This window comes from Anser brachyrhynchus (genome assembly GCF_964034855.1).
Source record: "Anser brachyrhynchus genome assembly, chromosome: 1".
NCBI classification, from domain to species: domain Eukaryota; kingdom Metazoa; phylum Chordata; class Aves; order Anseriformes; family Anatidae; genus Anser; species Anser brachyrhynchus.
In genome coordinates this window covers 14,524,991-14,551,574 of record NC_137694.1, presented here as the reverse complement: position 1 = coordinate 14,551,574, position 26,584 = coordinate 14,524,991, and the positions used below count along the sequence as shown (strand labels likewise).

The 26,584-nt window shown below is 39.2% G+C and overlaps 1 protein-coding gene across 13 annotated transcripts; it reads right to left on the bottom strand.

The window, feature by feature from the left end:
• Positions 1-262: 262 nt before the first annotated feature.
• On the bottom strand, positions 263-21,871 carry PUS7 (pseudouridine synthase 7). 13 transcript variants are annotated; one of them, XM_080577603.1, is made up of 18 exons: positions 21,648-21,871; positions 20,725-20,893; positions 19,831-19,909; positions 18,761-19,154; positions 16,835-16,937; positions 16,631-16,732; positions 15,597-15,741; positions 10,958-11,069; positions 9,566-9,643; positions 7,730-7,858; positions 7,366-7,491; positions 7,045-7,106; positions 6,727-6,887; positions 5,732-5,858; positions 4,872-4,973; positions 2,193-2,322; positions 1,057-1,148; positions 263-624 (listed from the first exon to the last, which is right to left on the bottom strand). In XM_080577603.1, the coding sequence occupies exons 4-18, from the start codon at positions 19,123-19,125 to the stop codon at positions 488-490; spliced, it is 1,971 nt and encodes a 656-aa protein (XP_080433729.1). In that variant the 5' UTR covers positions 19,126-19,154; positions 19,831-19,909; positions 20,725-20,893; positions 21,648-21,871; the 3' UTR covers positions 263-487. The 13 variants fall into 13 exon arrangements, with proteins under 13 accessions (XP_080433729.1, XP_080433735.1, XP_080433739.1 ...); XM_080577609.1 differs by having other exon boundaries at positions 20,725-20,890; XM_080577613.1 differs by having other exon boundaries at positions 16,841-16,937; positions 21,648-21,869.
• Positions 21,872-26,584: the final 4,713 nt, after the last annotated feature.

Here is a 26,584-nt window from a genome sequence, read left to right as displayed (position 1 = left end):
AAAGCAGGAAAATAGGCACAAATATTTTCCCGAGGAGATTAAAGCCACTCTACATTGTTACAGCCTTGCTGAAAGAATCGTTAACCGCACCAGCGCAAACTTCTTTGAATATTATATTAACATCGCAATTCAGTTTCCTAATCTGTGATTTAATGTATCTTCAGAATTCGCAAAAACATTCACTGCTTACTGAAAAAAGCAAGCTAAACATTCTTCCAAGTCTGAAATTATTATAAGCCCGCTTTTTAAAGATGCAGCCCTGTTAAAGCTCAAGCAACACGTTTATTTGTTCATTTAAAAGCACCAGTCACTAAAACCTATATTATATTACACCATCTTGTAAATGACTACTGAAGTGAAATGCTTGCACTAATAAAAACTTAAAAAAATACAAATCTCTTACTAGCAATCTTTAAGATTTGTACAGAACATGTAAATAGGAAAACGCTTTATACATGTTAAAAGCTAAGCCGTTTTAGCAGCTCATTCAGCGTAACCAGGTAGTATTCAGTTGTGTCTGGTTTTTTATGCTTGTGTCCATTTTCAAAACTTCTCGAATCGCCATAGTAGCGTAGGTGGATGGGGGAAGGGAGAACTCCATCTTCAGTGCCCTGAACTTACCATCTATTGTGAAAGAAGACACAAAGCAAAAAGAGTTAAGAGCATAAGTAATGCTTATCCTGGATGTCATCTGAAGTGGACCCAGGTTTTCCACCACCACCCCTAAATCCATAGAACAGCCACTACCACCACACTCAAATGTACAATCCACAGTGTAATGTAGAATTTCATAAAACAACTTTAAATAAAGTTTTCTCGCAGTACGAAGTGATGTCTTAAGTATTTATTGGTAATGACAGTTAATTTTGTTACGAATGGGGTTTTCCTTGGTTTGTGTTGCTTTAAAAAACAAACAACAACAACAAACAGGCTTTTGTTCTTTCAAGATTCCTAGCCCCTCTTCCTTCCCCCCCCCCCCCCCCGAAAGTAGTGCCAAAAGACTTTGTAATCAAAGTTATTTTAAAAATTCAAAGATCAGCAAGAACACTAACTTACCTGTAGGAAGAACTGGTAATGGTTTTCCTTCCAACTTATCCAAATCCGTAGTAAATAATGGGATTTTAGGATCATCATATGCAACAACTTCCCTTTATAACATACATAAGATTTATTATTATTATTACTATTATTCAAATTTGCCAGGCATAATCATACAACTGAGATGGAATGATTTTCTAATGAAATTATTATGAAATTTATCTTGCAATAACTGGTAAAGCTTTATATAGAAAACTTGCCTCTGTTTGATGAGGATTATCACAAAATAATGAACTAGTGAGAAATGTCTTTGCATAATTAATCTCTTTCCTCCCATGGCATATCAGGATTTCCAGCTATATAAGAAGTACAGTTTATGAAATTAGGGGAAGAACGGTGTAAACTCTAAGAATACTTGGAAAGAAAATAAAAAAAATAAAAAGCATTCACTTTGAAGAAAACCCTCTAAACTTCTTTGAAAAGGCTTATATGCATATTTATGTATTCAGATAATAGAAATCATCCCATATGTAGTGACTAGGCTGAAAGAAGTAAGTGGGAGGTAGATAAGCTTTAAATATCAATAGTATTTAAAATAAAATGTAAATATGAGGTTTTTGACTCCCTCCTAAACCCTCTATATTTTGTCTATTTATGAAGTCTTTCTGCACATTTGTGTGGTTACCTCTTTAAAAGGTATTTATTTGGTTGCTGTGTGACAACTAGGTTGTCTCTCTAATACGGTAATTTAGTATATTGAAGTGATATAGATCTTTCTGATTGACACGCAGTTAATTGGAGACCCAACTTTCTCATAGCAAGATTGCAGCAAATAACTCTTTTGAATATTATCTATCATGGCTTCAACATGAATAATTATCTATTAAGTGTTTAGGCAAGCCCTTGCAAGGAGAGTAACAACCAGATAGATGTTTTGACACTAATGCATCCGAAAAACAGAGGACGACTGTAGAAATAAGGCTATGGTTCAGTTTCAGCTGTATAAGCAACATAAGGAAAATGCACAGAGATTTCTCCCTACCCATGTTTCAGTCTATATGCACACACCATGGGTCAATCTAATACTTCTAACTTAGTCATCCCACATACACTCTATGCTGCCAACTCACAAGTTTGTTTATCCTCCTACTTACCAATTGACATTCTGAGGTCGAATAATAACCTTTCTGTATGCTCCAGAAAGTGAATAATCTCTGATCTTATGCCTCATGTTGTTGATATCAAGATTGTCAGCTACAAGCATTTCCTTGTAGGCCTCACCAACTGCAAGAGAGAAAAAAATATTTAATCAGAGTGTAGCACAGCTGATTGAAACAGACAGCTTTCATAGAGCATTCCATCCTTTGTATTTTAAGTTTTCAGCACATATGGTTATGTATGGGTTAAACGTTAGACAAAAGTTTAAAATTATATATTGCAAATCTTACTACCTACAACGTTTGCTTATACAACCTGATTAATAAAGGCAAGTAACCAAGAAAGAATCTTTTTTAGCGAATCAAAATTCCAGCTGAAAACAAAACTTACAACTTACAAAATACTTCAGGTAAGTGGAAAATGTATGTAAGATGTCAGTGAAATGTCAACCATCTTCAGAAGATTAACCTCAGGTATATGGATTTAAAAAAAGGGGGAGGGGAGGGGCAAGACTACCCCTTGTTCTGTTTTTGAAAAAGCAGAGACTGAAACAAGTAAAGAAAGCCCTTTGAGAAACTTAGCTGATAGGTACCTGTAAGTAGCTCTGACACTGCCGAAAGGAGTAATTATTTTTTTTACAGTCTTGCATCCCTAAGTAAGGGTGTGTACCTGTACGCCAGGGGAAGACATGGAAGGCAATGGACACATAAGAATATCCAGCAGCTAAAATGCTGTCTGATGCTGCTAGCCTGCACTGCAATTGTCAGCATTACTTCCATGCAACTGGGAAGTTTGAACAGGAATAAATTAGGCTTTCCATGGGAAAATTCCATTAAAAATACAATGAATACAAAAAAAATTTCAGGTTTTCTTTCCAATCTTTGAATTCAATGTGGTTTAGTGCCATACATTGTAAATAGATCTTTGCTTTCCAAATGTTTGGAAATGAATGGGATCCAGCTCTGAGACTCAGTTCTGACAGCCAAAGAAAATCAAGAGAACTGACCAGTCTTTTAGGGACAGCAAAGCACAAGAGCAGTTTAACCAAATATTGGAAGATTGGCATGGTTAAGTAGGGAACTTGTGACGAAGTTCATATCTAAGAAGGACATATACAGTAGGTGAAAGCTAGGAAACCCTTCAAACAAAGGATATACGAGCGCTGCTTAGGCACACAGAGATGGCATTAAGAAAGCCAAAGCCCAGTGAGAGCCTTCTATAATGAAATTATTACATTTGAGGATGAGTGGAGAGCAGTGAATGTTGCTGGTCTTGCCTTTAGCGAGGCTTTCAACATGTTCATGCAGCATCCTTATATCCAAGGTTAGAACATTACAGTAGGTGGACTGCTAGATGGGTAAAGAACTGTCAGGCTCATGGTCCCAGTGGACCGTCACCACTGGTTTGTCCTCTGCCTAGAAGCTTGTTAACAGCACGGCTCCTCACGGAACTGGGACATGACATGTTAAATAACTTTGCAGCTCCTCCTCCATTAAGTTTGTGGAGGAAACGAAACTGAGGGAACAGTCGATATGCTTAAGGGCAGGACTACCATTCAGAGAGACATAGGCAGAGGCTAGAAGAATAGGCCAAGAGCATGAAATTTGTTAAGAACAAGTCCTGTACCCAAGAATGATTAACTCCTTGTAATGGTAAAGGCTACAGAGCACCTCTGCTGTCAGTTACTTGGGAATCCCGGGGGAAAGGAGACTTAACAAAGCAAGCTGGCAGCAACAAAAGCTAACAGCATGCTGGACTCTGTCAATGGGAGCGTAGCCAGTAGCTACGCCAGTAACAATTACTGCCCCTTGCTGGGCACTCATTAGATTGCACTTGGAATAAATCAGGTGTCCAGGTACAGGCACCCCAGTACGAAATATATGATGATAAACTTTAATGAATCTAATGGAGGGCCACCCCAATGGCAAGGGGTTGTAGCACATACTTTGTGAGGAGAATCTGAGACAAATGGGCTTCTTTAGCTTAGAGAAGACTCAGAGAAGACATTAGAGACTATTTGTCCTTGGAAGTCTCACACCTGACAGGACAAAGCTGGCCTTGCTTTGACCAAAAGTTTGGACCAGGTGGCCTCCTGAGTCTCCTTCCAACTGAAATGATTCTACAACTCTGTCCCTTAATAATAACATAGTGCTCCATGCAGATAGTTATGGATTGCCAAACCTATTCCATAAAAACAATTTAAATCCAATATATCTTATATACAACAGATGAAATATATGCATTTTAACATTTGTATTTCTTAACATTTAATTAAACCAGATCTGGTTCTTTTTCCTAACATCAAAATTTTGGGTTATGTATTCTGTAAGTTTAGCTCGTTTTCTAATTTAAAAAAATCAAGTGCATATACTTTTTAAATGAACCTTTCACCATTTTTCCCCTTGTGCCAAGATAAATCATTTTGCTTCATTAGAAGTTTTCTGGAAAAGCTATTTGCTAAAAAGAAATACAAAACAGATTTATGTTAAATTATAAAAATTATAATGAACTCTAGTATCATAATGGGAGAGCTTGACAGTAGCATGCCTACTACTAGAGCACAGCTCTGAAATAGCTAATTTTTAATGGTCAGGAAGGTTGGACAGATCTCATCTTCCTTTTAAGAGCAGATCTACAGTTTCAGAGTCACTATGTAAGTCAATAGTCAGACTTACTTTTATGCTTTGGATAAATAACGTCAAATCCCGGCAAGGGCATCACAACGTCATGAATGGTGTAGTTATGAACATCTCCTTCTTCAATGTGAACAGCTGTGGCTACAGTCAGGACAGAAAAGTAAAGAGTTACCAGTATGGATGCCTGTGACAGTTAACATTAGCCAAATTTAAAATGAGCCATTTGACTGAAACAACCCTACTTAGAGGGGGCTAACTACTCTGTTTTATCTCCACTGTAATAGACAACATTTCCAGGAAAAGAAATAATAGTCTTCAAGGCTGCCAGTTACCAGCAGACTCACAGCCTGGTTTCCAGAGACTTTTAAAGCCGAATGAAGTTAAGGACTGCTAGATGAGCAATCAATCCCCTTACCACATATCAGGCATACATGAAGGAGAAATATCATGGACAATCCCACCACAGCTAAATGCAAATCCAAGTGAAGAGAGTTTTGACTGAGTGCAGTTGCTGCTTTGCTAGATACTAATGTAAACAAAAATTCCTGTGGCTAAAGCTTTCATAAACCTTTCTTCCATAGTTCTCCATAGCTCAACAAGGTTTGGGTTTTTGGGTTAATTCTTGAGATCAATCAGTCCTTCACAGTCCCCCTTCCCTACCCAACTGCCTAACTGGAAAAACGAGTGAACCAACAGCTCAGGGATGTGTAATTCCTCACTCCTGATTCCTTGCAAAATGTGCCTAAAACTGGCCAAGGGATTCAGAAGACACTGGACCAAAATGGGTCACAAGGAGAGAAAGCAGATCTGTTTGTGATAGTGGATATTTGCACCTTGTTTTCTACCAATTTGTACTACAAAGCATCACCAGCCCTTTTTGTTTGTTTGTTTGATTTTACCTCCTTTAAGTGTGAGATCTCCTGGTACAGCTTTAAGCCCATATTCTTCTATTCTCTTGCTCACCATATTATTCCAGACGTAACTCTGGTAGCTATGAATGTACATTAAACGATTGTTTCTTGGTATCTGGAGGTTAAAAAAAAAAAGAAAAATTAGAAATACGTATTTTTAGTTTTTTCTTTTACTCATAAGCCAAAAATGTATATATTTGAAATGTCACCTTCTCCAGCACCAGGACTAACAAAACAACTTGATATACAGACTTGTGTCTTTTATTTGTGATTTGGGAAAAAGGTATGTGAAGAAATAATGATTTTATACATTTGAAATCCACACACAAAAAAACACTGTGGTTAAATTAAAAATGAGATAAACTTTTTGGGTTTTTTTGTTCAACAGCTCAAACACGTGGGGCTGTTAAAAGAAACACTGAATTCATCATATTCAACCTTCTGAAATCTTATGTAAACTTTGCAGATATTAAGGCATAGCATTATTCTAATTGTGTTCTTCATAAACAAGAAATTATTCCCAGCTTGTATGCTGGGCCCAATAATTGCTGGTTATGAGCTATCTCCTCCAAAGATTTCAACGTAATTACAGAACTTGAAAGTGACAGTGAATCCACCACCCATACAAAGCTGGTTCATTAGCATATTATCAGTTTGATTTATACTTTTAAAGCAACGGGAAGAACTCTGATACTGAATTTCTACACAATCCTCAGGTCTGTATTACAAACGGTTACTAAGTGTAGCTGTATTGCTTCCAACTTAAAGAGATCGTTGTTAAAGAGATCGTTGTATAAATTGGAGAGCTCATTATACATTGATTACAGATGTCATATGTTACCATCAGCAGTACTTCAAGCAAAAATGTAGGATAAAGATTTTACACTTAGACCGAGAGATGCCTGATGAGAGTATTTCTAATTCATCATGATACCATGAAAATGTTTATTCAAGTAAGTAGCCCACAGCACTTTTACACTCACTATGCCAAATGCAGAGATTATGTTCTTCATTCCATACTTTAAGAGTCCGCGTAGAAGCTGTCCTTCCACGCACCTTTTTACAGGTAGTTTCTTGAGGGCTGCTGCTGGATCTTTAGTCTTTGCCCATTCTTCTCTGCATTTCACTAAGTATCCCTTTTCAGCTAGAACAAGAATGCAGAATACAAATATTTTACCTACATGCCGAAAAAACATTAATTTCACCTTTTGTTAAAACAGTTGAGTTTTGTTAAAACACTTCACTCATGACAAATTACACAGGTTAACAGAATCACAGAATAGTTGAGGTTGGAACCTTACCTCCTGGTCGTGGTTTTAATATCAAATCCATTACTTCATTCCAATTGTTCTGTAGAATAGCTCTAAGATTCAAACAGGAATGTTGATTACGAACTTACTAAATATATTTTAAGATTGAGCAAACTTATTCGAAATAAGAAGTATTGTTTGTGTTTATGCAGTATTAGAAGTAGTGGCATTATGCAAGGTACCTCCTGAAGCTCTTTCAGAAACAAGGCCTTCCTTGAATCTAAAATTAAAACCGGTACATACAATAGGACAGAAAAGCCTTTAAGATATATAGGGTTTAAACAAATAAAGAGTGATGAAAACAACATATACCTGCCAATTTGGTATGTAGGAACAGCTGTAGTTCCAAATCTTTGCATTCCATAGTAATTAATGAATCCAATTTCCCTGAGAGAGTTCATTGCTTGTTCTATCTGGTCATCAGTTCCTGTTATATTTCTAGCATTAAAAAAAATAAACATGTCATGGACATGGACAGATTATTGAGGGCTTACACGATTTCATAATCCCCAAAATATTACAGCTCAACATTATACAGTGCTTAATAAATTCAGTAGCCTCCTGCCAATTGGATTTTTCTTTTTTGCAACATAAGATACACTGACATCCCTTCCCTGTTTGAGGGTGGTGGTGGGGAATCTAACAGAACTGTCTAAATACATGCTAACAATATTACCTGAGAACAACAGTGAAATGGTTCCCTTGCAGCTCTCCTAATTTCAGTGGATGGTTCTTGTAACTGAAATTTCCTAATTTAAAGTTCATCAAGCATTTATTCAGATGAGCAAGTCTTTGTGCAGTGATTCTAAAAAGAAACAGACCAACAGTGACCACCCCATGCTTAGAAAAGCAGGTAAGTTCAATAAATATAGAAGTGCCATAATTTTGAAACAAAAAAGCAATGACAGTCTAGTTAAAGAAAGAAGAGAGATTCTGAAAAGAAGAGAACATTCTTAAGGCCTACTTATTCAAGAGAAAACATGCACTTTGACAAGGTGTTAATACTGTCTTTTCACATCTATGTTATCACATGCATTCAAAAAAAAAAACAACAAACCACACACACACACAAAAAAAACAAGCTTTTAATATTGAAGTACAGTGGTACTCCACACCACAAGCCTAACTCTGCTTTATTTGAGTAAATACACCGTGAAAGCACTGTGGTTAACTCTAAGACTGTGCTATGTAACTAGCCGCTGTGTGAGCTCAGTGGAAGTGAAGGAATATGAAACTGTCGCTGATTTCTGTTATTTTTGTTGCTAGGTCTTTCAGAAGTATGTCCTGTTCTTTGCATCGCAGAGCTGCTCCTTGACACTTCTGCTAAAATTTATACCAGGAGAGACAAGTTTATCGAACAGCGTGGCCAGCATAATCAGCTCAGAGGGGGCTGATAATAGGTTACCTCTCCTTCCCCATGACATCTGTCTCCAGTGATCTACAGCAGAGTTTGGTGCTGTGACACTACTGAACGTGCACCAGAATCGGAAGGTTCCTCCTGGGGAAGCTGGCAATGCTTACAACACACTGAAGCTCTTGCATGCAATGTTAAATGTGACCGTATTAAAAGTAAACAGAACAGCACCTGAGATGGTTACACCACAAGTTCAGTGAATTGCCATCGATGGGTAGGTAAACTTGTTTTCAGTAACGAGAATCTGGGCTCCTCACATAGTTCACAAATTAATTCCTTTTATATGCACAAATGTATGCGCATGCAAACCACAGGAAGGAAAATTATGAACAATTAAGTAGTGAATGCCCTCCTCTTAACAAGAACTTGAAAAATTACTGGCTCTCAAACCTCAGAATTCCTCCACTTGAGGACTGTGGTTTTGAAAGTGCTGTAAGTATCAGTACAGGCAGAATATTCCAGCCAGCTAAACAGATATTGTAATACACAACTGTGAGGCATCCATCATCCTCTGTTACTAATGTAGCACTAATTTCAAGTGCCTAGGAACCATGTAATTATCTTGAAGTATGCCAAAATAAGTTTTATTATGGGAGTAGGTTAAGGCAAGAAAAATTCCTTGTCTTTTCTTCCCCTTCTGGCTACTCACAGATGAGCAAAGGCAGTGGTTAGCCTTCTCTGGAGCTGTTCAGAGTTCAGTGAGAAAGGAAATAGGATTCCAGCTGGAGGAAGGGGGAAACAAAAGTCAGGAAGGAAACGCGACAGGATTTTCACCGTGTCATTCTGCTTATCTGCTGTTGCACGAGGGCCATGCAGTGCAAGAGCACACAGGCAATTTGGCCCACTGCTTCAGCCAAATATTAGCTGCATTTACATGTACCTAGCCTATGACTCAGAGCACCACTGCCTGAAAGTGTTAGCAGTCTCCATGGAATAAAAAAAGATTATGGTTTATTCATTAACACATGCTCAAGCACGTAACAAGATCAGGACATGAATTTGCTGTTCATGTTACGTGCATAACGAGTCTTAGCTTTTTAGTGAGGTAGCCAAGCCATCGTGCTAGGAGTGCAAACACTCCAGGGTATTTTCACTTACCTAAGAACAGCAATTTCTTGAACTGTTATAGCCCTTTTATCTTTAGTTCCCATGTAGGAAAATATGTTTGGCTTCACTCTTAAAGGCAATGGTGAAAGATATAAAAACTGTTAAAGTAGCCACAGATTGAACACAATTTTCAGTATAATTACCCAGAATTATTAATTTATCTTTTATGTGGAAAATACATACTTTCTATTTGAAATAGAACATACATTTATATAGGTAGACTTATATTCTTCCTCAGAAGTAGGCTGCAGTTCGACACTCCTAAATATGTGTGACATTTCCTAAGCTCATCTGTAAGTAAATAAAACTCAAACTTCCCTGTTTTAATTTTATGCAAACAGAACCACAACTGTGCTTTCAAAATATGAGCTTTGAAGTACTTCTCTCTATATATCCACTCAATTCATGAATATGTAGCCATCATTATAAAAAAAATTCACAGCAGGTCCATTTCTTCCTTAAATTTCAAATAGCATATGCATGCATGGTATTCAAATTGACACGACATGAGAATATGTGAAGTTAACTTAAAATTTGTTCCTTTTCTTCCCTCAAAAAGGAAATTTCCTTTCCACTTTGTGTACTACAGCCCGTGTTACACAGGAAATACATCCCGTTATTCCAGCTATGGGCAGCAGGTGGTAGCAGGATTACCACTAGGTATGTATTTCCACCAAACTACATACCTAATAGTCTCTTCTCAAATGCAAATATTAGTATTGTATTGTACTGGTTACTGTCTGAAGCGCAGATATTTATTTTTGAATAGGAACACTGAAGGTGGGTGGAAAAGCAGGGAATAGATCACTGAATTGACCCTATTTAAAAAGAATTCTTTGTCTGTAATTCATTGTGTTCCCATTGTGCCTTTCACGAATCTGTTGTTGCATTTCGTGGGGTAAAAGAAGTTAAGGCTGTGTTTGTACTGGAGAAATTAATACATGGAATGACAGTTTATCAATTAGTACTTAGCAACCAATTAGCATATTATCACAACAGTATCTGACACAGATTCATAACATACCTGCATAAAACACACACATTCACCCACTTGAATAAAACTGGCTTTTAATTCATGTTATTCACATTGAGCCTATGAGCTGCCTAGCCCTTCTCCATATGGCCAATTTGAATTGTGTAGCTTTTTTCCACTGAAGGAATAGGGTACAGCCTTTTAAAATCACTTGGGATCACTTTGTACTTTCCTTCTGAAACATAGTTTCAAATTCAGTCTTTTTTTAAAAAACCAAAAGGCTAAAAATTAGGCAATAGTAACCACTTGTATTGCTCTTACATAACCCTGAGGCTTAACATTTGCAGTAACATGAAATACACAGTGGGAAGACAGTGTGCTAGACAAGTTGACAGGAACAACAGCCTTACCTTAAAAATTTTGATAGGACGTTAATGGCATCCATAGTATCCTTGTTCTCCTTGTACAGTACAAAATGGCAGTAGCTTCCCCTAGATTTTGGCCAAGAGTGTTTTCTTGGATCTTTAAAAATAAAAAGGTCAAAATTTTAGAAGTGTCACTTTCTTATTTCAATGAATGTGGTTGCCATTGCAGTTCCATTTAAAACAAATACGTAAATTCAATTTCTGATAGCCTCCATCTGCTTTAAAAATAAATAGATACATACTGACAGCAAAAGCTGCAAAGCACATTGAAAAGTACCTTCTCTCCTTCCACTGGCTGTAAATTTCTGTTTAATCAATCCTGGCACCTAAAAAAGCTTCAGTGAAATGGTGACAGTTCCTTTGTCATGAAACTACATAAAAATATCCCCTAGTCACTTAACTGCCACATTGCCGGATTAAACTCCTCAAAAACATTATCATTATACTTACTTTTAGCCAGTACAGTAAAAGCCACTCCACTTTTCACCTGGTGCCTTCTCTAATTGATAGATTTGGACCATTGGAGCACTGTTTGTAAGATGACTACAGTAATATTTACAGTACTAATATGTTATTTATTTTTGTAGAATTTTCTTCTGTATGTAATGAGAAAACATGGGTTGTATATCTATAAAAACTTTTAAAAGTTTATTATTAAAATATTAAGGTGAATTAGGAATTGGACTCAACAGTCCTTGTGGGTCCCTTCCAACTCAGGATATTCTATGGATATTTTTTTTAAGTCATGTGGGAAAGAAAAATCTGGCACCATTACAACATTAACAAGTAATTCAAGCCAGATACTGTGCCAAGTTTAGAGAGCACCAGAGGGAGAGAACTTCAGCTCCTGCAGACTACCAACTGATTTACAGTTCTGTACAATTATTTGGAGATTGCTGGAGAGTGAAGCAAAACCGTCAATATATTTGTCAAGCTTCTTATACACACAAAAGCTTCCAGGGATAACGCTTTCCTCTGACCATCATCCACTGCTGATGACATTACTGAGAATGAAGGTTCATTCAACAAGCTTTAGCAACCTATTTTGAGGTGCTTTGTTTATCAATTATTTCTTTTACAAGAACAAAATTAAGGATTTGTTTTTAAATAAGAAGCACCTTATCTCTTGGTAGCCACCAAATGGACATTCATTGTTTGGTACAAAAAGAGCTTTTCTTTCCTAAAAATAAAAGCTATCTAAAAAAGCCAGTCCTATTCCAGTATATAAACGTCAACACCGAAAGGAAGGTCTTGGAAAACACTGCTGGTTTTGTTCACATTTGTTTAATAAACCTCAGATATCCCATGCAGACAGTGAATATGTTTAAGCTTCATTAAACTTTTCGCTAAAGGACAGCTCTTCTTGCCTTTCTTGAGAAAGCACCATCCACACAAACACTTCTGTCAAAACAATTTCTCATGCGACAGTTTGAAATACTATATGTGTAGTTTTTAATCACTAAAAAATCATTCCAGTGATTGTCTTGTACCATTGGTTCCTAAGCAAAGTCCTCCCACAAAAACAATATAAAGTTTCCTAGGATCTAAACTGAGTAGCATGATCAAAAATCTGTTAAGAGACCTCATGATGCTACTGGTCACTGTTCTGAGCCACCATTTTTCTTAAGCACACTCAATGAAATACTGCATTCAGTTTGAAGAACAAGATACCTTCATGAAAAACTCATTAATTAAAAGAGAAGTGGGGAAAACAGCGAGGGATTCACAGGGAAGGTCTTCTCCAGCTGAAACAGTTCTTCAAATTTAACTAATTCATCTTGCAGTTGTTTTGACACCCTCCTAAAAGAGAGCTCTAATCAAGGCAAGACTAAAAGGACTCTGCACGATATGCCCACAGGCTTCTCACCTCTGGGCATCACAGCCACATCCCTATCCCCAGCACTAAGTCCTAGAAGACTACAGCTATAATCCCAAGATTTATCCATTCCTGACCCAACACATTGAAGTACTCAATTGGGTAGATGGACTGAAAGGGCAGCCTGCATTCCTTATTGCTGTTTTTTCAGTCTCATTACGTATTTCACAGTAAAATCGTATTCCAAGTTTTTTTTTTCCAAATCTTTTGCTGCAACTTGAGGGCTAGAAGCTCTCTGTTAAGATCACGACGTATGATACATACTTTTAAAGTTGTATACGCCTGGAGAATGGGTTTTGAAATATAAGGCTGAAGGGTAAAGTTTTGGCTTAATGAAATCAAAGGGAAATTTACCATAGATAGGGTATGTAGATAGATAAGTATAGTCAACCCCAATAATTCACATCACTTATTACTGGCAGACTCTCTGCACCAAATGACTACTGCCTATACTGCACTAGTGAAAAAGAGATAGCACAAGCCTAATTCTTAGCTGTTTCTGGGAACTGTAATCATTATTTATGTGTAGGTTGTTTTTTTTGTTTTGTTGTGTTTGTTTTGTTTTAAATTAATTGTTACTACTTTGGCCAGTCTCGTCACAATTTAGGAGGTCGTAATGGTTGGCATTTCATTTTGTTAGCATGAAATGTCAACATCTCTTACCTGTTGCAGTTCTGACCTCTGTCCCAATGCATAGCGTAAAGAGCACAAAAGAGTAGCATTTAATTTTTAGACTGTCAAAGGGTTTTTAGAGGTGAACATGCAGGTTTATGGTTATGGGATTGTTTATGCTGTAGAGAACATCCAACAGTTAGGTGGTGGATGACAGCAATTTAGACAGTTATGCAATGGAATCGTGCAGAGGCAAACAGTGAACATATGGAAAGCTTCAATCGGAGATGCAACGAACTTCATTTGTGGACAATGATGAAACAGCAATTAACTGACAATTTAGTAAGGCAGTATTTTAAGTATTTGGGGTGTGAACTTACTATAAACAGACATCAGCTTTTAATTTTAAAATTTTAGGAAACTGTTTTTGGCAACGTTTATATTATAAACAAAAGTAATCAGATAGCTAGTTAGTGAGTATTACACACTTCTGAAATGTTTCTTGCCTGGGGAACCTGCTCAGGACTGAGATGTGTTAGTGGCTGTATAAGCATGAAGGACACGTAATCCTGACTAATAGGAACTTGCACTCAAACCCCACATCCATTAGCACTTACACACACCCACTGAAACTGTACACATCTCCACCAACTCTCCCAGGTGTTTGTAGCATTGCAACTTAAGAGTTCAGCTTTAGATGATGCTCCTCTGCATAACAAAACACTGCTCCAGAAAATGTTCTAATCCTAGAGATACATCATTAAATTCTCTTCAGTGTATTCCAAATACTTCAATCTTTTTATACAGTATTTGTTAAATCAAACTAGAAGCACAGGTAAATTTCCTCAGGCCAGGATGACTATTTTTTACCATAAAATTATAAATCAGACTGGTCAGCTTAATAACAACCACTTGACTGTAACAATGGTTAAAGAATATGTGCAAGCAGAAGGGAAAGGTGGAGGTAAAACCATTACAAACCAACAGAGAACAAAACTGGTTGAGGAGAATTTTGTGCTGGTAAGTATACATACTCCATGCATAAAGCATGCAAACATACAGAGTTTCTAAACAATCAAACAAAATATATAACACGTTATAACTTGTACCAATAAAATACAACATTCCCATACTTGCCTAAAAAAATTTCAGAAGTAATAACTACATTGAATGTGGAGATGGTCTTCTTTCAAATTTTAAATTATCTAATTTCCTTTTATTTTCCTTTCTCCATCTCCTTTATCTTTAAAATGAAAAGGGCTAGCCTTACATACTATACCACTTGCAGTAGGTTGAAATGAAATTGGAATAAATCAGTTCAAAACAAACTTTAAAACCTTTAGTTAAGCACGCAATTTTTTCATTTAGACAATCCTCTCAACTTGCAGAAGGATCAAAGTAAAATTAAAATACATGTAAATTAAAAAATAAAACACATTAAATGATGTAGAACATATGAATTTATCCCCTGTAACCAAAAACAAGATTTGGTAAGAGTATATATAATACTGCATTTTGAAAATCTTGCACTACTGTAATTATTCCAAAATAGTAACCACAACATAATCAGTATGGACAATCTTTTGCAAATAAAACACAGCCACTTCTGCTTTCAAAACTAACGACTGAAACTATCTTAAAGACCACAGTAAATATATTATGTTTATATAAAACTATAAGAAAACAAATAGGTCCTATCTCAATTCAAGTCATGAAGAATTTTATCATGATTTTTCAAGACAGTCAAGACATGCCGAGTGCGTTTCAACTACAAACACAGCACACGCTTGCGGATCCAGGCAAGTCCATGAAAGCTACGTTGAAACAATACATATAATAAAGCCCCTGTTTTGCCTGTTTCCCTTGTAATACCAAAAGGTCCTCTCACTTCTAACATAAATATACTCGATTAATGATTTGGAAAGAAAAGTGAGTAAAAATTTAAATGTGAGATACCATTTGCGTTCCTAGTTACTTTAGATGCATGACATCAGCACAGACAAAAAGAGAAAAGCCAGATTACATTTTAGGATGTACAATCCATGTGAAGTACTTTCTAATGTTTTGTTTTGTTTTTTAATTTTCAGGTTAGTTTTAGCATATACTTTACCCAACTGTTGTGATACTGAAACTCACTTGCCAGTGCTTTTTTCCCAGCAGCATGATAGGCAATAATGTATTTTTTTCCATCTCGATCTTCTGTTTTAGTCTCCAGTCCAGGAAACAAGGACTTAACAGCTTGATGGATGACTGTTCGTTTCTCTTTACTGTCTTCAATTACCTGTGGTAAAACATATGCGTACATAAAACACATAAGATAACACAAAAGGAGAAGGACTCTCTCAGAGTTGAAGTTTTGTGTGCTTAAAAAAACCTATTGAATCACACTAAACTGAATAGGTACACTTTAAAAAGTCTGGCCTAGTCATTAGTTTGAAAAACAGTTAGAAACTGATACAAAGTCTCAACACTCAAAACCAAAAATTTTCAAGACTAATTCCCCTCTTTTGTACTTAATAAAATTCCCTCTTCTAATGATAACTCTGGCAAAACTAAGTTTTTCTACATGAATTAAAGGAAAAAAAATAAATCACTAGTTAAGATTCATGGGATTGCTTATTTGAAATTACCAGACCTAATCTTACTCATTTCTCTAAACCAAACGTAGCTCAAGAGTTGTTCTTCAAATATATGGAATATTTGACTTTTCAAAAATATGAATTTTTTGTTTTAAACCTTTTTAATTTCTTGTGACAGAAGACCATATTTATCCTCTTTTCTATTAAATCACTAAGCGTTGCCCTTGGAAATAGTCTTTTTATCGGGATGGATTTTATTTAACCCTTCTCACATAAATATCCTATAAAACACTTCTAGACAGAGAACCAAAATATTGCAATAAAATTTTAACACCACAGAAATTAAGACATGCATTTTAGTTCATGTGCATAGTCCCACTGAGATCTTAACTACTCACATGCATGAATTTGAGTACATCCGTACGTAATGCTTTACAGAATTGCATCTAAATTAGCAACGGTTCCTTATTACCTGCTGCTACATCACGTTCAAGCTGCTCTTATGCTACGCATACATTAGAAAGCACATACCTTCTAGTCAGTCACTCTTATCCCCTCCCCCCCAAATTTTATCCCATTTATTAATTTTACCTCGATGGCAACACTAGTTTCTTTATTCTTAAGAAGCTGGAGCTCCTCTAAACGCTGCTTGTCTTCCTCTGACAAAACTGTAAATGTTTCTTCCGATGGGTCCTGACACGCATTTAAGGGGGGGAGGAAAAACAAACATCCAATAACCCACGTAAAACAGTTTTCAGTCTCTTAATGTTCTTGCTTAATGAGTTTAGCCATTACCTTTACCTCAGAATTTACCTCATCATCCACTGGGACAGAAAAGTCATCTAAATGGCTCACACGTCCATCTTTGCCTATTTCATGAACAACAAAGTCCGAGTATCTGATGGGAAGAAGCATGCATTAAAACTGTAATTTAAAAAACAAAAATATCCCACATCACAAAGTCCTCTCCTAAGAAGCTATTTGCTCACAGAATTCATTCAAGGGAGTGCAAAAGAAACTTCAGCCATGGGAAAGCTGTACCTATTCCCACCCCTCAGAAAGATACCAAGAAAACATTGCAGAAAGTCTAGCGTATCTAAATCAAGTAGACTTCTTTGCAGATAACCAAGCACCTGCTGTAGTTATTCAGTCATTTTCCCACTAATTTGGGGAGATCAGTAATTTATGTCCTTAATTGTCACTACCAACAATTAAGACTACTACGTCACCACAAGTTCAACACAAATGCACTGTCACTTCAAACAACCTGCAGGATAAAGCACGTGTTAGTCATTCTCTAAGGAAAGCAAGACAAGTTCAGCTTTGTTACATATATTCAGTTACAGAGAACATCTTCCAACAAAAACTATTCTGTACCCTCTGTGACAGCAACATAAAATTTCACTGTGACATTTTAGATTGAGTTGCTACACCCAATGAGAAAAACATCCTAACTTTAAGGTTAGAGTAGAAACAGTCTATGCTGCAATTGCTAAATTGTTTTAAAGTAGCAACAGCCTGTAAAGAGGGGGGGAAAAAAAGTCATCAGCTTATGAATGTTGAAAGATCAATAAAAAGCTTGAGCACTGGAATGTTTCTATAGTATCCCCCCAAGCCTACGTTTGCCGTACATCTTACTGGTGGAATTCCTTCCTAAGGAAGAGTGTTTTACGTCCGCTCTTATTATCTGTAGCTGTCTAGACATGCTAGTGACGGTTACCATAAAAATGTTAGGATTAAATTAATTATAGGTGTTATAAACTGGGATCAAAGTCAAACCGTGAGTCCACAAACATTTCTAGCACACAGCTACATCTGGCCACCTCAGTTTGAAGACTGGCAAATTTCCCAGCAGGAGGTTCAGCACAGACTGCGTTCACCAGTGAAGGATTATGCTAGCTGTTTAATGCTGCTTGTAAAGGTTAAATACAGAACACGTACATATCGTTTTATTATATAAGATGTTCTATATACGAAGCTAGTATTTAAAAACAAGGACTTTTTGGTGCGTAAAACAAAACTGATTTCTGCTTCAGAGTTTTTGTATGTGCACTCAGAGTTTTATTCAACTATCTTTTTTAATTAAAAAACTCTAGAAGATTCATGAAAAAATAAAAGCTACTATAAGCCAATCGTCTTATTAATTTTATAATGCAAGATTCCACACCCTGAGTTATAAAATTCCCTTTTATGTTTTGTAAATGACATTATGGCTGATCACACTGTAAGTTAAACTCTAGTGGACTACCTGCCAATATACATGCTTAACTACTGTAGCACTAACAAGCCAGGGAAATGCAAGAAAGAGCTTAGCTGGAGAGGGATGGCTTCAATACTGTTATCAGTGCCTCCTGAATCAGCACTGAAGAGCTGTACAGAAGGTAGCTATATTGCACAAGGTTTTATGCTGCATGCTGCTGCCACAGATAAAGATAAATGGCAAAGCTTAGCGTAGTCATCTATTTCTATCCACACAGAGCTTCCCTCTCCAGAGTTCCATTTGACAGGAACAAAAAACAAATAAAAGAGAAAAACAACCAAGAAAAATGCCAAATTAAACCTTTCTTTCAATCTCAGCATTAGCAACAGAAAGCGATGAACCTCCCAAATGGCCGCACATAATCCAACTGCATCCTGTGAGTCAGAAAAGGAAAATGGAAAACAACAGCTGCTAACACAAGGAATTAACATATATATATATATAACAAGACAAAGAGTTACCTCTCTTTTAAGATTCCAGAAAACCCTTTATGAGAGCTAACAAATTTAGTAATGCCAACATCACTTTCTGTCAGTCCATGCTTCATCATGTCTGCAAAGCTCTCTGGATCTCCATCTTCATCACTGTCCTCTAGTTCCTCATCTTCTTGCTCCTCACCTTCCTCATTGGGGATTATTTCATTTTTCGTGTCCTCAAGCAGAGATTTGTCAGGTTGTTCTTTTACAGTCTCAACGCTCTGCCCAGAGTTGTTCCCTGTCTGAGACTTCTCTGAGATCTTCTGTCTTTTAATTTCGTCTGCATTAGCCACATCATCCTCAGAATGAGGACGTTTCAAGGATATGCTATTCATTTCTACAGTTTCCATGTTTAAGGCACAGTGTAGGATAGAAAGCCCTGAGGAGCAAGAAGAATGGCTTATTTCCTGGCTGCTCAAGAGCAATATCAATACATAGTCTCTTCACTCCAAGGACTGCACTCTGCAACAGTTTGGGAAAACCATAAAACTTTCTGCATTTAAGTTAAACATCAAGTAAAGTTGTGGGGTTTTGTTTTCTTTTTTACAGCTAGAAACAATACGTACTTGAGAAGAGAGAAGGGAGATATTAAAGGGACTTAATACCCATCTGAGGCAGCAAGGATATAAAGCTATAGAAGAGCAGAACTCGATGTTACACAGTGCATTTACAACCACTGTCACCCTTGCAAACTCTTACACAGCTGCATCAAGCCCTGTCCATGCAGATCCTGCTGTCAATAGTAATTTAGTGCCTAACAAACTTTCTGTTCCCAAGTCTTCTGTTAGACATTACTGCTCTCAATTATTCCTTGTTCTACCAAATTTTGATCTTGCAACGATTGAGAGAAGATGGCTTGATTCCCCCTAAACCTGAAATCTCACCTTCTCCTTTTCTGTGTGCATCTCTTCTAACACACACAATCCCACATGGAACTCAAGATGGCAGGAATTCAGACCAAAAGATAATAGGGAAGGGGTAACACATTTTTTGAATGAGTGGGACAAATGAAACAATAAGCAAGTGAAATGATTTCTGAGAATATGACTACTCACAATGGTGGAGCAGGGATCTGACTCTTCACTGGCAACTTTAGCTGCCGCCCTTCTGTCAGCAGAACCAGAACCTAGAGATCTGAAAAACAAAGGAAAAATATCTATTTGAGAAAGTCTGGGGAAAAAAAATAACCATAAGTTTGCAAGGATGCCCTCAACTGCCCCGTGCTCATCATGGTCACTTCCAGCTGGCTCCACAACGGAGGAAACCCACCACATGCCAAAACTCTACTCAAAAAAGGTGCACACAGTGTCTCTACTCAGGCATACTTAAAAAAGACAGGAGCTGCTGGTGGCAGAAAGCACAACGGGAGGCAAAGGAGGACGTGTGTGAGGACATACTAAAAAAGACCTGTGGGGAGGAATGTGGAAGGGAACACTGCAGGGGACGTGTGCTCCATGCCAGACCAAGGACACCTCTCAGGAGACCATGGCCTCCCACCAGGGAGCAACATCCATCACTCTGTATTTCTCTAATGTTCTATTTAAATTTAAAGGGTATGTTTTTAAAGGAGGACACATGACTAATCATCACATGCTGAGTTGTTAACTACTTGTTACCAGTTTAGCTGTTAGCCACTACAGATTTAATTGTTGGGACTTTCAGCTCTAAGGTCACATAAGTTTAGGGTAAATAGGCAGGAAAGCCTGTTTTAGGAACATCTGAAACGTTTTGCTCAAATGAAGGACTGAAAACAGAAGCTAGAAAGGAAAAGAAATAAAAGGAAATAAGTAGATTATAAAAATGCACATGCGATACCTGAAAATGGTGACAAAACACACGCAGAAGAAAGCAAAACACTACACAAACCAGTATACCTACTAGCAGAAAACATCAATGTCAGTTTGTCCTCAAATAATAGAATATAAAATCCTCCTTTAAAAATATCATACCCAAGATAAGCAATTCACCAGCATTTCCAGATTCTTCTTGTATCTTCCCAAATTCATGGGGTGCTGGCAACAAAGCACTGGTGAGGAAAAGGCTTCTAGATGGCTTCTGAGTCTCCTCGCATGGCGAATGAATCCACATGGAGCACGCTGAAATCTTCTGGAACACCTGCTGAAGGAGGTAGTAAGACAAATCTCATGTTTCTAAAAGAAATATGTAATGCTGAGTTACTAAATGACGCAAATGGTTAAAAGAACTCAATGTTGGCCCCAGAGGCTCCGAAGTTAGCAGGCACGACCCGGTCACGCTGGAGCGCTGCCTGGTGCCGAATGGCGACCACCACCAGGGCAGCCAGTGGCGGGAGCTGCAGTGCGGGGGCACACAGAGCAGGGTGTTTCGGAGAAAGGCCCTTTATCTTCCTGACAGCTGTTGAAGTGCCTCAGCCCTCTGCCCCGCTAACAGGTGCTTCTGCAGAAGCCAGGCTCCGCACGCAGCGCGGCTCTGCAGCAATTCCAGCAGGGACCTCGTCCTGACAGAGCCACCGACTTTCCTGCCGCACCAAGCGGTCACTGGGGCTTCATTCCTCTCCCAGACGGGCACGGGACCTGTCACGGAACAAAACGCGACCGCAGCAGGGCGCGATGATGATGATGATGATACGAGCTCGGCAGGCGGCCGGGAGCCGAGCCGAGCCCGCCCTACCTCAGCGGCGCCCCCGCGGGCTTTCGAGCCCGGGGAAGCGGCTCGGGGAGCGGGGCGGCAGCGCCAGGCCCCGGAAGAGGCGGGCAGGGAGGGCCCGGGGGCCCGGTTACGGTCCCGGTAGCTCCAGCCGCCTCCTGCCGGGGGCTGGGGTGGGCGGGACGGGGAGGAAAGGCCTGCGGCCCCGGGGAGGGCTCCGGGAGCTGGGGACGGGGGTGCCGCTTACCCGCACGCCGGCTCGGGAGGACGGGCCAGGAGGAGGAGGAGGAAGAGGAGGAGAAGGAGGAGGAGGAGAAGGAGGAGGAGGAGGGCCCAGCTCGGCTCCACGCCGCGTGTACGGGGGCGGGCTCCGGCCAGAGCTCCCGGCTGCGCCCCTGCGGGCGGGCGGCGGCGGCTGCCTCAGCCCCGGGCTGCGGGGAGAGCCGGGGAGTCACAGGATCGTTAAGGCTGGAAAATCCCTCCAAGATCACCTGGTCCAACCACCCCCCTACCACCAGTGTCACCCACTAAACCCTGTCCCTAAGCACCACATCCAACCTTTCCTTGAACACTCCCAGGGACGGTGACTCCACCACCTCCCTGGGCAGCCCGTCCCAGTGCCTGAATGCTCTTTCTGAGAAGAAATGTCTCCTCATTTCCAACCTGAACCTCCCCTGGTGCAACTTGAGGCCATTCCCTCTAGTCCTATCACTAGTTACCTGTGAGAAGAGGCCGACCCCCAGCTCCCCACACCTTCATTTCAGGCAGTTGTAGAGAGCAATAAGGTCTCCTCAGCCTCCTCTTCCCCAGACACAACAACCCCAGGTCCCTCAGCTGCTCCTCACAGGACTTGTGCTCCAGGCAGGGCATTCAGGGCTGCCTCTAGAGCCAAAAGGAAGGAGCTGCTCTTGCAGGGAGGTGTAATTAGCAGGATAATTAAAAGAGTTCCTGGCCGGGGCAGCCCTGGGAAGGCGGCAGTGCCCATGGCAGGCTGCTCTGCACACCCTTCCTTCACCTCTGGCCTGCTGAAGTTTTCCTTTGCAACTAAAAAACTATACTTCGAAGCACCTAGGGGAAGCAGGCAAGAATGTACTATAAACTCCTCAAAAGAACAACAGCAGTACAGAAAAGCATAATTTTCCCCAGTCAGCTAGAGTCAGTGGCAGTGAGTCACGCCTGTGAGGCAGTCAGTGGCCTTCCTGAACTCTCCCACTGTGCAGCAGATTGTGCTAATTGAACATCAGTTCCCCGGGCACAGACGTGTCTGAGTGCCATTTCAGAACCTGCACCATGCAAATCACGCCACCATTTTAAAACCAAATAAAAACAGAGTGGATCTGTACTACGAGCATTCTCTGACCTGGTCAGAATGTCGGCTTCCACCCTCCTTTCTATTGTAAGCAGCAGTGCAAGAACGTCTTCACCATTAGCTTCAACACATAGGATTTGTCTCTACTTTCAAGACTCTTTGTAGCATATCATAATACTAGCCAACCTCATATCTCCTCTTTGTCAAGCTATTAATGCCACTTTTTAGTTTCTTATACTTCTTATTCTCTAGTCATACTCTGTTCATCACACGTGCATGTGATGAGACTTACAGCACTGCATGTATATGAGTGATTTTCTCATCCCTGGTACTTACTTTCTTACTCTGCTCCAAGAGGGGAGGCAACAAAGTGGAGCACTTTGGTTTGGATTTTAAAAATCCCAGGTACACATGCATTGCTGTGTGACTAGCTTACAAAGGACCATATTAAAGAAACACGTTGCACTTAGAAAGGAAGGAGCAAAGATCTGTGGCTATTCTTGGGAGGGAGATGGATCCACAGAGATTTATTTTGCCAAGTTGATTTGTGCTAGAGGATCAAAGCTGTGTCTTTATCACTGGCCCTCAGTGGGCCAGTGAACTCCCTGACTGCCCTTCTCACTCGGTATTTAAATAACCTACTAGAAACCAGTAGAGGTAGACGGGTTTTGCGTGCCCCTGCGGACAGGTCAATGGTGGACTGGACACAGTGATAGACATGGCAGAGTACAGCATTGCTGAGGAATCCAGAGCTGTGACTACTGTTGTTCAACTCCCAGGCTGTCTTTGAAATAGAGGAAATGTAAAAAAGAGCCATGTGTTGTTTGAACATTGCTGTCATCTCACCAATTACTATAGCTTCTGTACATAGGTGTTGAAAGGTTGCCCTTCGCTCCTCCCCAGGTGAAGACATGATGTTATCTGGCTGAAAATATCTGCTGGGGGGATCCTTCAGCAAGACTCCTCCCATGCATCAGTCCAACTTTTTTCTCATGTAGTTTCTTTCTTTCATCTTGTGCAAAAAAAGTTCCCTAAAACTCTTATTTTTCCTCCTCCAGATTCCTGCATTAAGTACCTCTCCGTCTACAAAATCCTTGTCAGTAATTAAGTAGCTTGTACATTACAACCTCTGCTTGGTATGGTAATTACCCTACTGTTAGTTCTCCCTGTTGACTGTGTTCATCTACCATCCACTACCATTAGCTTGGATTGAATAGAATTTGGAGTGACATGAAGTGCTTCATACAGTGAAGAACCAGCATTTTGAAGGACCTGCAGGTGCCACCAGAAGGTAAATAGCTAATAATATCATTACTATGTATTTCTCAAGTTTTCTAATATATTCAGCAAAGTTCATTACTCCTTTCTCAATAACAGTAGTAATCTCCAACATATCAAAGAACTCTTTGTCTGTATTTGATAATCTACAGACAAAATCCTTGAGACTGGCCTTCCTACAGCTCAGGGGCAGGAAGGAGGGAATATCTAGTTCTGTTTCTGAAATAAAATGGAGCCATTCTGACAAGCAGAGAGCATCAGACCTTAAAAATTGTATACTCAGTCATGTTCTGCTATGATCTGCCCCCAGCATGGTTTCTATGTGCAGGCTGGCAAAGGGCATCTGTGTAGTCATCACCACTTTCTCTTTCCCTTAGTCAAATGCCCTTTTTTACATACAAAACTGTAAGAAAATAATGATATGACTGCAGCTTCAGCTTGATTTTTCCCCCTGGTTGGTTTAACAACTAAAAATATTCTATTATGAATGGTTTTAATATACCAGTCAGGTGGTATTATTAAAATAATATTTTAATCTCAATTAAAATGTGAATATTGTTATGTTTCCATAGAAACTTAAATATTGCAACCTAAAGGAATTTTTTTTCATTGAAAAACATAATGACCAATGATAGTTACGGCCTGTAATAAGTTCACGTTTATAATGGCTTCCTATGCTCAGGCTCCCCAGGAGGGGATATCAGGAAAGCACATATTGGCAGGTGGGAGCATAACTCTAGCTAGGAAGGGAACACAAGTAAAAAGCATATTGAGCCAATCTCCTACAAGCATGTTCCTTGAAAACCCAAAGGTACAAAGTTGAGCTGTTCCCAATTCATGGAAAAAAACTAATAAAAGAGAGCATCAATAACTGCACTCACTCTTCAGTTTTAAGTCTCCCAGGGGCACAGACAATCAGGCTGATAAGTTGTAATTTTACACTCTTTACACTTAACTGGTCTGATTTTTACCTATGTCACTAACAGCACCACAGAGAATTAAAATGAAAGAACTTTTAAAAGCCTAATGTATTTTTCATATGTAGGTTGTTTGCATTGCTAATGCTTATTTTGAAGCCGTGCATGAAGAAAAAAGTGGAGGTGATAATTCATTAGCATGCAAAATCTACAGTATTACGAGAAAAACTGTTTTGGGAGGGTGATAGAGAACTTAGTGCTCAAGGTAAGCAATTTCAATTAGAAGTTTCTGTTAAGTATGTTGAAAACAGTCCAAAAACAATCATACAGATTTGCAAAATAAAGGCAAAACTGGTTTTCAGAGAACACACTACAGAGGCATACAGAGCTTTAATAGGTCATCACCTTTAAGTTCATACTTCCCCTCTTCCCTACCCCCATTCTGTTTTAAAAATGAAAAGCTGCTTATTTTTCATGTTCATCTCTCCAAATCCCTTGGTCAATTAGTCTGCAACAGAAGAAAGGTAGAAAAACATCTTTTCTAGAGATACTATGGAAATTTTAGGCAGAGGTGATTTTTGATCAAGTTCCTCACTAAAAATGTAATTATATAAAAAGAGCTGTAAACAAAGTCATCAGGTACTGTGCTGTACAGGGTGGTTTTAAGTTCAGAATGTACGTGACTGGAATATTAAGTAAAAACTTTCCATTGAATGTGGGGGGTAATCGTGAAATACATTTTCTTTTTGTACCTTTTTCTTCTCTGTTAGAAGTTTGATTCAGCGATGGCCTAAAGCTTTGCAGCACTGCAGACAAAACAGGATGTTATTGCCCACGGATCAGATGTCTTTGATTGGCAGCGTTCAATTTTTGCGAAGACGGTGAAGAGCAAGTGTTGCAGCTACTAGGAATCTGAACTGGGGGAATAATTACATATTTCTGCCCCCACCCATAATTGTCTCAGGAGGCCTTTCTCCTCCAAGGGCTGAAAGGCCTTTACTGTGTACCTGGGCTAGTGCTGTGTGGATGGGAAGAGGAAAACAGCCGAGACAGGGCACAGAGCCTGAAGCGTTACCTGCCAGCAGGGCTGCCTGTTCCTGCTGCTCTCACAAGGGCCACAAAACAGTGAGGGAACCGAGCGGTGCTCGGTGGGATCATCTCCTGCAGCACAGCTGCTGCCTCACACGCAGGAGGAAAAGCAGAAGACTGCAAAGTGGAGTGAGAAAATGAGCTATGCTGCTGAAGTGCTGCCCTGCTGGGTAGCAGAATGTGCTCTTTATGTGCTTGCCTGCCCTGTCTATGCCTGCTGTCACACTTGTTTTTCCATGACATTTCTTTGACTGTCTTTGATCACTGTTATTGGTGTGAAATTTTGTACACCATTAAGCTACCAGCAAAATGACCATTGTCCTTTGCACAACTGGTGCTGGCCACTAAAAACACTCTCTGAATCACAGTATCAATGTCAAAGGTTGACAGATGTAAAACTAAAATAGATTATGGCGATACCTGTGGTATGTTTTTAATCATAGCTGTGGATTACTTTAAAATCTCATTCCCCATCATCCGTACAGAAAATCACAATACCTGCATTGGACTAACTTCTGGGCTGTAGCGGCATCATAGCATTCCTTGTCTAATTCTTCCCATAGTTTGCAGACAATAAGATCCAGAACAGAG

Coding starts and splice junctions, on each gene's coding strand:
- PUS7 (XM_080577603.1), bottom strand. CDS start 19,125: ATGGAAACTGTAGAAATGAATAGCATATCCTTGAAACGTCCTCATTCT. Junction 4,974..5,731: donor AGATCTCACACTTAAAGGAG/GTAAAATCAAAC, acceptor TCCTGACTGTAG/CCACAGCTGTTCACATTGAA. Junction 1,149..2,192: donor CGACCTCAGAATGTCAATTG/GTAAGTAGGAGG, acceptor TATGTTATAAAG/GGAAGTTGTTGCATATGATG.